The 14,328-nt window shown below is 29.9% G+C and overlaps 2 protein-coding genes across 2 annotated transcripts; one reads left to right on the forward strand and one right to left on the reverse strand.

Annotated features, from left to right (window-relative positions):
* Nucleotides 1-513: 513 nt before the first annotated feature.
* Nucleotides 514-3,226, forward strand: LOC136081594 (uncharacterized). Its single transcript, XM_065799014.1, has 2 exons — nucleotides 514-764; nucleotides 846-3,226. The coding sequence occupies exon 2, from the start codon at nucleotides 1,510-1,512 to the stop codon at nucleotides 2,086-2,088; it is 579 nt and encodes a 192-aa protein (XP_065655086.1). The 5' UTR covers nucleotides 514-764; nucleotides 846-1,509; the 3' UTR covers nucleotides 2,089-3,226.
* An 8,584-nt stretch (nucleotides 3,227-11,810) lies between these two features.
* On the reverse strand, nucleotides 11,811-14,095 carry LOC136081129 (uncharacterized). Its single transcript, XM_065798419.1, has 10 exons — nucleotides 14,072-14,095; nucleotides 13,857-14,016; nucleotides 13,709-13,776; nucleotides 13,532-13,606; nucleotides 13,324-13,414; nucleotides 13,081-13,113; nucleotides 12,944-13,006; nucleotides 12,388-12,836; nucleotides 12,069-12,291; nucleotides 11,811-11,995 (listed from the first exon to the last, which is right to left on the reverse strand). Exons 1-10 carry the CDS (start codon nucleotides 14,093-14,095, stop codon nucleotides 11,901-11,903), a joined length of 1,281 nt encoding a protein of 426 aa, XP_065654491.1. The 3' UTR covers nucleotides 11,811-11,900.
* Between the last annotated feature and the right edge of the window lie 233 nt (nucleotides 14,096-14,328).

Consider the following 14,328-nt stretch of genomic DNA (forward strand, 5'->3'; position numbering starts at 1 on the left):
GTTGCTCAAGTCTACTTGAGACTATATGTATATATATATATATATATATATATATATATATATATATATATATATATATATATATATACATATATATATATATATATATATTTAGGGTAGTCATTTTGAGGGAATTTTTGAAAACGAAGTACATGCCCAGCTAAAATTGGAGCAAATATGCTAAAACTTAGTCAAAATTTTTTTTACATCAATTGGGTGACTTTTAAGTCCCCCTCAAGACTAAAGTTGTTAAGAAATTGAACTTCAAAAAAGGAAAAATAGGGTGTGTTCTTTTTTAATTCTATTTGTTATCTATATATTCATTTTAAAAGGGTATGTCGTCATGTTTTTTACATATTCTTGGTTAAAACGATATTTACGAAAGGAAAAAATGAAATTTTTATGTTACGCAAGAGGTTATGAAAATCGGCAACGATCTTATAAAATAATGCAGCAAAAAATGTGCTGAAGATTCTGCACTGTATTTTTAAGTCACTAAGAGTTTTTGTAAACAAATTGTACGTGAAATTGCGTTACATTATTTTATTTTTATAAATAACTTTCGTATTTACTTGATTGTTATTAATCGAATTACAATATAAAGTAAAATTGTATTGAAGTTTTTAACTAATTACAAACCATTAAATCTATTTAGATTGAATACAAAAATGGAAAAAAAAGTTGTAAAAGATATTGGGAAGAGGAAGTTTCTCAGATCAAGCAAAAGCAAACTTTTTATCATGAGGCTAAACCAGCCATTACATGTACATATCTAATTTAAAATAATTGTTGTGAATTTTAAACTTTATGTTAAAAATTAAAATATTGATTTTTTTTTTCTTAAGGTCCTTCAACTCCCTACTGGAATGGATATTCTTTAACACATTGCCTACAGAAGATCACTACTTCCTCATAATGTTAAGAAGTCAACAATTTTATCATGCCTTCCTAACAAGATTCAGGGTTACAAGAGATGTGAAGTATATGGTTGGGAATGCATTTTAGGCTTAATTAAAAGACCATGGCTTAAGGCGGGATTTCAAGTAATGTCGAATAAAAATGTTATCAAGAATCTAATGAAGATGGACAAGAAGTATTCAGATTTGAGTAGAAATAAATACAGAGGAACAGCTAGAGACAAGGTTAATCAAGGGGAGTTTATTTCATTTTTGAAAAAGCTGTTTTGAATTGGTTCTACAGATTTAAAGAACCAAATTAGGAAGGATAAAAAACGCTCAGATAAAGATAAGCACGATGGTTTAACTTTCTTGGAAGACCAGGAAGGACCGAGACATTTTAGTTTGGGATCAGAAAATAGAAAATTTAGAAAAAATGTTTAATGTTGTTTTTAGTGGGTTAATTTGACCTTTTTTATTAAAATTTGCTAATTTAACATACATTATTTGTTAATACACATACACTATGTTAAAACAAATTTTAGGTTTCTGAAGGTGATAGACAAGGCTAGAAGACGAATCTCCTAAGATTGACGCTACCTCAGAATTAGAAATGAGTTTCACTGACACTAGCGCTGATTCTGATTCAGAATTTGAACCCGAAGTTTGGCATCATAGAAGAGCAGATAATTGTAACATTACTGCCAAAGTCCCTAAGAATATTTTTGATGGAAATGTATCTATCATAGCTACAGCAAATGATATCTCTCCCAATGTCTTACAAAAAGTAACTGGAGCAATTCTTCAAGATTGTGGAGTTGATATCGCAAAATGCAAAGCCAGTGCTTCAACAGTATTAAGGAAGATGAAAAAAACTGCCAAGGATACTGCAGAAATCGCTAAATTAGATATAAAGAAGGTTGTGGAAAGAAGCCGTTATCCCTCTATAATTCATTTTGACGGAAAGACTTTGTTTGAAATGAATCAGGGAAAAAGATTCAAGAATGAAAGATTAGCTGTGCTCGTTAATATTGAGGGGATGTCACATCTTCTTGAAGTACCTACCTTGCCGTCTTCTTCAGGTGAAGATATGTATATAGGAATCATGAAAATACAAGAAGAATATGACCTCATTTCAAAAGTATGCGGAGTATGCTTTGATACAACTTCAAATAATACTGGTTCTAATTAAGGATCACTTATTAGGATTGCAAGAGAGGTAGACAAATACCTTTTTCTACTAACATGTAGGCATCATATCATTGAGCTTAGAATGGTTCATTTCTATATTACTAAAAAGCGCAACATGAGGAATGACCGAAGACTTGGCTGAACTAACCATGCAGTATTTATCCCCTTCTGCATATTTCAAATTAAAGAAAACTGGAGCTGTTCATCATGCTAGGTTTTTAAGCAAGAGTTTATACTACCTAAAACTTCAGCTTTTGTGCAAGCAACTGACGTTTGTGCAAGAAAATGATAATCTACGCGAAGATTTGAAACTCATCTGCAAGTTCATAGTATGTTTTTACACAAGGTAGTACCTTCAAGCACATAAAGCAATTCAATCTCCTGCGTCTGATCTTAATGCAATCTTTCAGATGAATGAATATAAGAAAGTTTGCTCTAATCCGGAGGCAGTAAACGCTGTGTTAGCATCTCTTTATAAGCATACATAGTATCTTGATTCAACGATTATTCCCTTGGCTCTTTTGGATAAAAATATTTCTATGGATAAAAAAACAGCCATTGCAGATGCTTTGCTTTCCTTCCAAATGCCGGATCCAGATTTTTTTAAAAATAGAAGCAAAGATCGAATAGACGAGATTAATATCATAAATAATATGAAGGTACCAACCCTCTCTCTTTTGGTTAATGAGTTTTCATATTTAATTTTTTCAATGATAGGGTTGGATGATCAGAGAGTGAGAGACTGGTTGTCACTTCCACCCCAATATTGGCACATCCAGTCCTCGTTTAAGAATTTTGAAAACTTTGCCAAAATGTTAATTGTTGTCAATGATCATTCTGAACGAGCGATCGGAATGATGCAGCAGTTTGTGCAAAGATACGAAAATGAAGATGGCAAGCAGAACGGACTTTTAACTGTCGACAAAGTAAGGTCAACTTTCAAGATTATTGGTGTGGGAAAAAGTAATATTACAAAAAAAAAAGCCTAATGTCACTCTCTAAACTAAAGAAAAGGAAATTGTCGACTTAGGAAATTGTTGTTCATTTTAAAATACTTATTTCAATTAATGCATAATTTTTGTCTTGATAGTATTTGTAAAGATTTTTATAAAATGGTAAATAACTTGTTTAGTTCAAAATAGTTTGTTTTTTTGGTTGATTTAAGCGGTAATTTTTCTGCCTGTCCATCTAAATGAACTTTTTCCGCCTGTCCATCTAAATGAACTTTTTCCGCCTGTCCATCTAAATGAACTTTTTCCGCCTGTCCATCTAAATGAACTTTTTCCGCCTGTCCATCTAAATGAACTTTTTCCACCTATCCATCTAAATGAACTTTAAGTATGAAAGTACATGCTGATTTTATAACCACTTGCGTAACTTTAACTTTTTCATAACCACTTGCGTAACTTAAACTTTTCATTTTTTGATTTCTTAAATATCGTTTTAACCGAGAATATGTAAATAAAATGATGACATACCCTTTTAAAATGAATATATAGATAATATATAACAACAACAAAAAAAAAGGAAAAAATTTTTTCATTTAAATCCCTCTCAAACACCCTGAACTATTTTTCCTTTTTTTAAGAACAATTTTTTAACAACTTTGGTCTTTAGGGGGACTTAAAAGTCACCCATATGACCTAAAAAAATTTTGACTAAGTTTTTGCATATTTGTTCCAACTTGAGCTGGGTATGCACTTCGTTTTCAAAAATTCCCTCAAAATGACTACCTCTAATATATATATATATATATATATATATATATATATATATATATATATATATATATATATATATATATATATATATATATATATATATATATATATATATATATATATATACAGTATCGGACAAAACGAATGCAACCAAATAATGCTAATTTAGTTTCTTTATATAAAAGTGCTGCATTTTTTCAATTTAGAGAAATAACTATGTAACTGTTTAGAGACAAAGTTCTTCAAGTTTTATTCATCACAAAGTTTATTATTTGTACACGAAAATTAATAAATTAATCAAAAGTATTAAAAAAAGTTGATTTCCTTCTGGACAAAACGAGTGCAACTCAACAAAATATTGACCAAGCTGTATTTCGCTATCAATATTTCGTGGCAAATCCTTTGTTGTCGATCACAGCCTTGCATCTTCGAGGCATAGATTCGATCAAGTGATCAATGAAATTTTGTGGAATCGCTGCCAAGGCCTTTTGGATTTGTTCAAACAGATGATCCTTATTACGAACACCTTCACGATCAATTCTGCGGTTCACAATCTCCCACAGGTTCTCGATAGGCTTGAGATCCGGAGATTGAGGCGACCAATTCATCACCGATAGGTGGTTGTCTTGAAACCATTGCTTGAATACTTTTGCAGTGTGTTTCGGATCGTTGTATTGCTGAAAAACCCATTTTATTGGCATATTCCATTCAGCACGAGGTAACATAACATCTTTCAGGATATTTTTATACATTAAACGTTCCATTATTCCATCGTTTCGATGTATTAGACCTAGAACGTTAGCAGAAAAACATCCCCAAACCATTACATTACCTCCACCATGCTTCACGGTCTTATGGCAGTAACGTAAATCGAGGCGTTTTCCGGCCGGTCGACGTACACGGCAAATGCCATCGCTCCCAATGATGTTGAACTTCAATTCATCATATTCCAGTCAAAATGAGATGTAGCAAACAGGAGTCTTTTCTTCTGGTTTTTTAGTGAAATCAGCGGTTTCTTTGCAGGGCGTCGAGAAAACAATCCGGCTTCAACAGCACGTCGTCTGATTATTCGGTCCGATACAGGCAGTACTAATTGCTTTTGTATCTCGACTGATGATATCCAGGGATCCTTCTTGACAGATCTGACGATCATAGAATCCTCTCTAGAAGTGGTGGAACGCGGTCTTTCACCTTTGTTATCTGCTGCCAACTTCCCCGTAGAACGATATTTGGAACATAGTCTTGATACAGTCCATTTTTTCACGCGATATTTATCACAAATACTTTTTTGTGACATTCCACTTACGTAATCGCCAATAATTTTCTTTCTTAGTTCCAATCCAAGACTGTCGGGAGCCATTTTTGCACTTGAAGTCATAAAAATAATAAAAATAAATAATCACGCTTCTCAAGGCTTACCGTGTTACATTTATCTTGTGATGATACAATAATGCTCTGTGGAACACAACGTCTTGGTTGGATGTGGACTGTATTGATGTAATGAAACACTTGTTGTATTTCACTTCTTGTATTGATGTTCTTCGATAAAACACTTTGATAAAACTCATTTCGATAAACTGTCTTGATAATACTGACTAATTGACTTCCATATACTGACTGAATTATAGGTCGATTTACATGTCTCCTGTATAGTAAAATGAACCTGTGTGAACCTGTTCTGGAAGATTCTAGATGCTTCTTTTCGATGCTTCTGGAAGCTTCTGGATGCGTCTGGATGCTTCTGAATTTTTCTGGATATTTCTGGATGCTACTGGATGCTTCCAGATGCTTCTTCTGGAAACTTCTGGAAGCTTCTGCATGCTTCTGGAAACTTCTGGGTACTTCCTTTCATTATTAAAAAACTTCCGTGACGTTGACACGGACCAGACTTAAGAAAATGAAACAAACCAAAAAAGTTGCACTTGTTTTGTCCGCTGCAAAATGGCACTTATCAACGAAATTCTGCCTGTGTGCTGTCACCTGTCAGCTGATTGCTCATTTCATGGCATGCTATGACTCCAGACTCCTGAACTGTTTGCTGTGATAGTATAGTTCGTTTCGTTTTTAAGACATGTAAAATTAGGAACACCTTTTAGCATTGCTCGATGTTGGTTGCAAATGTTTTGTCCAATACTGTATATATATATATATATATATATATATATATATATATATATATATATATATATATATATATATATATATATATAAAACCACTGGTGACAAAAATATGGCACAATCTTTGATAAGCTAAAACTTATTGAATTTTTAGTTATCCAGTCTTAGTTTTTTAGTTATTTTGTTTATAAAGTGTTATTTATCTTTTACTGAAAGTTTTGTTTACTTAGATTAATTAATAAAAAAGTTATCCAAAAATGAAGTCGACTACATTAATTGAACAAGTGTACAACTATTGTAATTTGCATCCTAAAGCTAAAACGAAGAGCACCGTAGAGTATTTTGTTGCCTCTAATCACCCCGAAAGAACCATTAAACGTTATATGGCAAAGTGGAAGAACAATGAGCCAAAGTCTCGTAAGCCTGGCTCAGACAGAAAACCAAAAATTATGACTGCTGGTAACATCAAGCAGTTGCAACTGAAGTGTGGAAGAATTTGTTGCAAATTCAGAAACCGCGACTTTGTCATTGACGATGAGTCTTATTTTACATTTAAACATACAAATAAAAATTCAAATGTTGGATTTTACTCAGATGACGCAAAAAATGCACCAAAAAATGTAAAATATAAGCGCAAAAGCAAATTAAAAAAAAAATTCTTGTGTGGATTACCATATCCCCTCGTGGAATCTCGAAACCATTTATTGTTCCTGCGAGACTGGAAATTAACCAAACAGTGTACAAAACTGAATTCATCATCAAACGATTGATTCCTTTTATCAACAAACATCACAGTGATGGTAATTATGTATTCTGGCCTGACTTGGCTTCTTCACATTATGCTAGAAGTATGACCAATCGATGAGAAAAATATCCGTTAAGTAACAAAATTTGATAATCCAGCATGTGTTCCAGAATTACGACCAATTGAAGATTTCTGGTCAATTCTTAAAGGCTACGTGTATGAAAACAATTGTGAAGCTGAAAGTGAAGATCAGCTGCAAAAAAAAATCCATTTTTGTTTAAAAAAAATTGATAAAAATCTTGTACAAGGCATGTGTGAACTTGTATATAAAAATGTCGATGCCGTACGTCGTAATGGCGAGAAACCATTATTGCAGTCCTGAAAATAAAAAACTAATATATTGTTTAATATTCTGTACACTATTTTTTGATCATTAAACTTTTAGTTGTACTATTACTGTCTGTGTTTATTTTGTGCCAAATTTTTGTCACCAGGGGTTATATATATATATATATGTATATATATATATATATATATATATATATATATATATATATATATATATATATATATATATATATATATATATATACATATATGTATATATATATATATATATTATATATATATATATATATATATATATATATATATATATATATATATATGTATATATACAGGGACGCACAGAGACTTCGTGATGTGCGGGGTAAGTTATTAAAAAAAATTTACTGGATGCTTCCCCCTCCCCTCTAATCACCACCAAATAAAAATGATAAGAAAAATAAAGCCATTGCTTCTAGTATTTATAAAATATTTAAAAAATTCTGTATTTAAGACAGTTCACGAATCAAACAATTAAACACAACAACAATAAAAAAACATTTCTTGATTTGGTATCAAGTTTTTCTGACGTTATTACAAGACTTTAGGAGCTTTTTTTAGCATCAAAGTTGAAAGTTACAACATCCTAATTAACTTTCTTCGCAAGATCTGTTTCAATTAAAAGGATGAGACAGTCGTTAAAACGATCCTGTCCTTTGGTAGCTTTTGGAGAGTTCTTGACAAGAGCTAATTTGCTAAAAGATCTCTTGCGTTCAGTAACAGATACTGGTAAAGTAAGAAAGATACGAAGACAAATGCATATTTGGGGGAAATTTCCTTTAAATCCCTTTGCATAAATGCTATTCAGAAGATGTAAGGGCCGATCATTTGTCAGTAAATGGTGTCGAACAGACGAAAAGTGGCGGAAATCATCGATAAACTCGTCTTTACTAAGATCATTTGAATACAGAAATACGAGATCTTTGTCTTTAGACTCTTGACTGTTTTTTAAGTCCGAATTGATGTCAGACGTAACCCAGATGAAGGAAAATAATCTACATTGCTGTTTCATGGCTTGAAATCTCTCTGTAATCTGATGAATGTTATATATACATATATATATATATATATATATATATATATATATATATATATATATATATATATATATATATATATATATATATATATATGTATATATATATTTGCAACTATAATAAACTTTTAGTAAAATATATTTTAAACGAAATACACTCGTAAACCTCGATTCTCCATTGTTTCACAGACGTCCGTTTTTCAAAAACCTTGTTTAAATTAATTATGTCCAGCATATCTTTGTTAGTATTAAGAAGCATCAAATTTTGTCGATCAGCGTGAATTGTGGATCTTCAATAGTTTTTGGTCAGTTTGCTAAATGTTCGTTTGTTTGATATGGGTCCAGTTAACGTTAATTTGTTTATAGTAGACAAAAGTTTCTTGTTCATTTATGATGGATTAAAAATTTCTAATAAATTAGAAATGCCTTTACAACAATGAAACAACACTAAAAACTCAGAATAAATCATCATAATCACTTACTTTAGATCACTTACTTTACATCATAATCACTTACTTTAGATAGGTCACAGCCTGAAAGGAATAACTTTATAATTATTTTAAAGTCATACATAGAGTATTTGGTACATAACGGTGCTTTTAATAAATTAAATTACTGTTCAATAGTTGAAATACATTCTTTCAAATGCTCAGAAGATAATAAAACTAGAGTATCTAAAACTTTTTTTTAATTCTAATCTGTAAAATGTATAAAAATCAAACTATATCTGAGAATTTTGATAAGAATCAATGTTTTTTGGAAATAGTCTTCTTCTATGATATCGTTTAAAATCAGGTTTAGGATCAATACCTCATTGAAGCATACTTTATTATACTTTCAATTAAATTATCCATTAGCCATTTGGCAACAATAATACTGCTAAAAATCTCAGTTGAACTGTTTAGCAACATAAGAGCATCAATTATGTTAAGGTCTTTATCTTTAAAACTTTCAGTTTAAAATTTTGTACATGATATTTTTCAAATACAAAGATACGAAGAAGTCATTTAAAATACAATACAAAAAAACTAATAAGTCATTTGAAAGAGAATACAAAGCTGCTAAGAAGTCAATGTAGGCATTTTTTTAGATAATCTTATTAGCCAGTTGACATTTCTACTAGGGTTTTTATAATTGGTTCTAATGAAACCGATTCAGATTTAAGACGGGCGTTTACCAAAATTTTTGAAAAGTATCAAATTTTTTTATTTGATGTGTTTTTAAAAAGAAGTTTCTGTACTTTTATAAATAAATATATATTTTTCTTTTTTTTCAACAAAGTTGTCTCTAGTCAAATTATTTACCTTAGCAACGCCCTTTGCAACCATAAGTTCAAGATGTAATAGAACATTATGATCCAAAATTTAAGGTCTAGCAAAATATTTTGCATCAAACTAAAAATCTATTATTTAACCAAGCCTTATAAAAAAAATTTAAAAATTTGTTGTAGTTTAAAATTAAAAAAGTATGAACAATTTTTTAAAATGTAAAACCGATATGTAAAATTTGCGAGCGGAATTTAACCGTTTTTCATTTTTATCTTTGAGAAACGATATCTTGATATATCTTTTCTCAAATAAACGATATCTTGATATATCATAACATGTTGAAAATTTATCAGGATATTTTAAGGGTCAAATAGATTGATTTGAGCGAATCATTTCAATTTTCTTTGACTCCTAAGTCCATGCAAAACAGTTTTTTCTATGTTACCATGGCAACTGTTGTCGTGAACAAAAGTCTCTCGTTCAATTCAATCCATTTTCTGTGGTAGTCATTTTAGTTCAATAAGATTTTGAAATTTAAGATCTTTTGTTGAGATAACCTTTCTTAAACTCTTTTTATTGATTTGGTTTCCATGGTAGCAGTACGCAAAGTAGTTTATAATTTTTTATAATTTTCATGCAAGTTACTTACCACAGAGTTCTTTTACATCTATGATACATAATTTTAGTTTTGTTTAAAGATTTTAATGGTTTAGCGATAATTTTTTTCAAAAAAGTAGCTTTTTTAAATTCTAGTTAACGCCTACCTTAACTGATTCAGCTCGAGCTGTCCAAGTTGTTTTAGATGAATTTTGGAGTTGTAAAGAACTTTCAATCAGTAATTAAGTTTTTTTAAATTTCTGTCTCTTTGTACTTAAATAAACAAAAATTAAATAATTATTCTAACACAGAAAATAAATCTCCATTTATAATACTGGCATCGCAGCTGTGTTCAAGGGTTGCATTATATGGGCTTGGCATGGTATATATGGAATTAAGCAACCAAGAAGATCATACAATTTTTTGTTGCGTACCATTTATTTTTTCAGACATACTACTACCAAAATCATATGACTGAAAAGCAAGATTTTGTGGAGATAATCCATTTTTAGTAATAACACAATGCCTACTCCAAGTTTTGTCTAGAGCTTCAACTATTTCTATTAGTCTTTCTAATACCCACCATTATTGACAATGTATCGAATACAGACCGATAATTGGTCTCGATGTGAAATATTTGAAATGGTATCAGCCATAACTGAGTACATATCTGCCACTTCTATTTTTGCAATCTTTTTCCTTTACTTCACTTAACTATAAACTCATTTTGCGATTCGTGGCAAAGATAAGTAACATTATATTTTCGAAATGATTTCTCTTCAAACCATTTCTCTAATTATGAAATTATGTCTTGATAACAATAACAAAATTTTTTTCAATTGCTGTTTTCTTCTTTTTCATCTTCCCTAAATGAAGGTCTTATCTGGAAAGACGTCAAATAATATAGTCCTTACTTGTTTATACTTTATTTCAAAACGGTTTTTTAAAAGATATTTTATTGATCGGTTCTTACCGCTCTTTTATTCGTTTTCAGCACGATTTTACTTACTAAAGTGCCTACAGAATTTCGTTAAACGCCGACTAACATTATTTAATCGAAAAAGTTTTATTTTTATATTATTGGTTGCATGGCTGTGGAGTCGGAGTCGTGGAATTGCATCATTTGTGGCGCAGTCGGAGTTGGAGTCGCTAAACAAATATAATTCCGGTCCGTTTTACTATTGGAGTACCCAGGACAAAATTTGTATAGATTTTCTATACAAAAAATCAATCCTTTTTTCTATAGGCTTTCGGAACATATTTTCTATAGAAATTCAACTACTAAAAGTCTATAGAATATGCAATTGAAAGTCTATAGAAGTTTCTATACAAAAAATCAAACCTTTTTTCTATAGGCTTTTGGAACATATTGCCTATAGAATTTCAACTGCTAAAAGTCTATAGAATATGCAATTGAAAGTCTATAGAAGTTTCTATAAAAAAGATCAATACTATTTTCTATAGGCTTTTGAAACATGGTCTATAGAAATTTAACTACAGAAAGTCTATAGAAGTTTCAATAGATCGTATTTTTCTAGAGTGAATAGAAAATATTTTCTATTATCATTTAGATGGTCTATAGAATCGATGGAATATATTCCATCGATTATAGACTATATTATATATAGTACATATATTATATATTACATATATTATATATTACATATATTATATATTACATATATTATATATTACATATATTATATATTACATATATAATATACTACATATATTATAGATAATAAAATTGCTAGCTATAGCAATTTCATAGACTTTTTATGATATTCTATAAACCATCTGTATATTACATATGAGGAATATTTGCTATTGGGAGAAAAAATAAGAAAAAGAGCATTTATAAACTTTTAAAACAAATGACTATATATTAAATAATCAAAAAAGACAGAAATACACTATGTACATTCTTATAACATCTTTCATATTTTAACGCTTCTTAACTTTCGACGCAATATTTAATTTTATTTTGATTGCTGTTCGCACATCCTTTGACGACACTCCCAGTATCTGACAGGCACAAGCTAAAAATACAAAAGAGTTCAATTAATTATTTCTTTCGTTTAATAAAGAAATTCAAATGCTATAACTATTTACCAACAACACCATCAACGAGGTCTTGACAAATTTTGGGTTTTGCTACTTTGTCAGAGTGAGCATTACTTTGCTTGCCAGAAAAACTGACACTTCTCAGATAGTCTGTGCTTCCCACCAATGACACCAAAAGATCGTTTACAAATCTATTTGTACCATGCGATTTGTTACATTTGCTGAATTTTACATGGTCAATGTATATTTTGTGACCTGGCACTAATTGTTTCTAAATTACAAAGTAGAAGTTTTATGAATATAATTCATATAATTAAATATATAAATAAAAAAAAATAGATAAATTTTGCAACATGAAAATTCTTACTCTACTAGATCCGTCTGGGTAGTTAGGTTCTTTCCAGATTGGAATGGATATACAAACAGGAGTTTCAGTAAGATTTGATTTAGAAACAAGACTGTCATTAAACGCATTACTATTTGTTATGCTAAATGAATGATTAAGTTGATCAGACATATCAGAAGAGTTGAGAGTGTGGGAGGTTGCTCCACTAGACCCATATGAAGTGCTGGGTGCCTTCCACTTCTGAAAAGATGAATGAAAACTTTGAGTTACATTGAAGTCACATGTATTTTCTAATTCAACAGAATCATTTAATAAATCTGAATATTGATTTGAGTTAGAAGTAAGACTTTTTGTCAATTTTGGTATATGATGTGTTAAAGAAGATAGATCACGGGGCTTGTTTAACTGCAAAACTGCATTGGATAAGTCCTGGGTTGATTTCTCTAATGAACTTAACACACAAATAATCCCTAAAAAAGTCATTAAAGCAAACAAGTTAAAATAATAAAGTTAATATTATAAAATGCAATGCATTTCAGAAACAATAAAGCCAAATAGAAAACAAAATAACATTCACTTTTTTCATATTCAGAATGCTTTTTCATTGATGTCTCCATTGTAGTGAGAAGTTGAGCAAATCCTAATTAAATAATCATTTAAAATTTTTTAACGATGCATAAATTATTTTTAAATGCATTTCAAAGCTTTACTTACTATTTTCATTGCATTCCTTTCCTTTAAGATCACCTTAAATACAATACAGCTATATTAACTTCATTAAAAATAAAATGACATCATGGAGACCCCTCCAAACCACAAAAGTGTGGAACCCTGTGTGTACATACATACATACATACATACATACATACATACATACATACATACATACATACATACATACATACATACATGCATACATACATACAAAAATGTAGATATGTATAAATTTAAAGACACCTGTCGCTCTTTCTTGCAGTTGTTCTCTTAAAACTTTATTCTCTTCTTTCAGTTCATCAAGTTTAATTTCTAAAGCAACTTTATCTGCATTCTAAAATAAGAACATAAAGGAATACTGAATTGAACAAAGTTTACTATTAAATTAAAAAGAATTTACCGCAAACCCATAGTTAAAATTAGAAGTATTTATAATATACAATAAACGTACAATGTTTTTAATAACTTCAATGTCTTCTTCAACACGCAATCGTTTAGCATTTACACAACTTTTACCATCATATTTCTAAATTAAGCTGATAAACGAGAATGAAATATTTTTAAATAGCATTTAACATTTATAAAAAGTTCTTAAAAATGTTCATCTTAACTACACACTTAAAGTTACCTGATTTGGTAATGGTGGCACAACTTTTACAAGGGCATTTGCTTGATTGTTTAGCTCCTCCAAATCATCTTAATTATTTAAAATATAAAATATTGTAAATATTTTTCCACCTGCATATAAATGTATATATATCCTAAATTCTACTTACCCCCCGATTTCAAGACCTTTGCCTCATAATTTTTCCAAGTAGGAGAACCAGACTTTAACGTCTGGTTCTGCAACAGTGCATTGAAATGACTTGATGGCCACTCTACAACAACATTTTCTCCATATGTAACAGGACCTTTAATCCAGTCAGTTCGACCAACCTATATGAAATTAGTTAACTAATAATAAGTATTTATTTTTAAAGAGATTTTATACCTTTACTCTATCAAACTTTTCCATTTTATCAAAAAAGAAAAATTAAAATTAAAATAGAATTCAATAGAATTATGAACAACAAAATTGTAAATAGAATATTCAAAATTCATTTTAATTTAAGTCTTTTCTTTGCTATTTCAAAAAGTCAAAAAAACTAAAAAGCAATAAATGATATTAACAAATTTAAAAAATAAAATAAAATAATCTTCTTTTTATAATAATCCTCTAATTATTATTGTCCTCTGTAGTTGCTCTTT

The sequence above is a fragment of the Hydra vulgaris genome, chromosome 06 (genome assembly GCF_038396675.1).
Source record: "Hydra vulgaris chromosome 06, alternate assembly HydraT2T_AEP".
Taxonomy (NCBI): Eukaryota; Metazoa; Cnidaria; class Hydrozoa; order Anthoathecata; family Hydridae; genus Hydra; species Hydra vulgaris.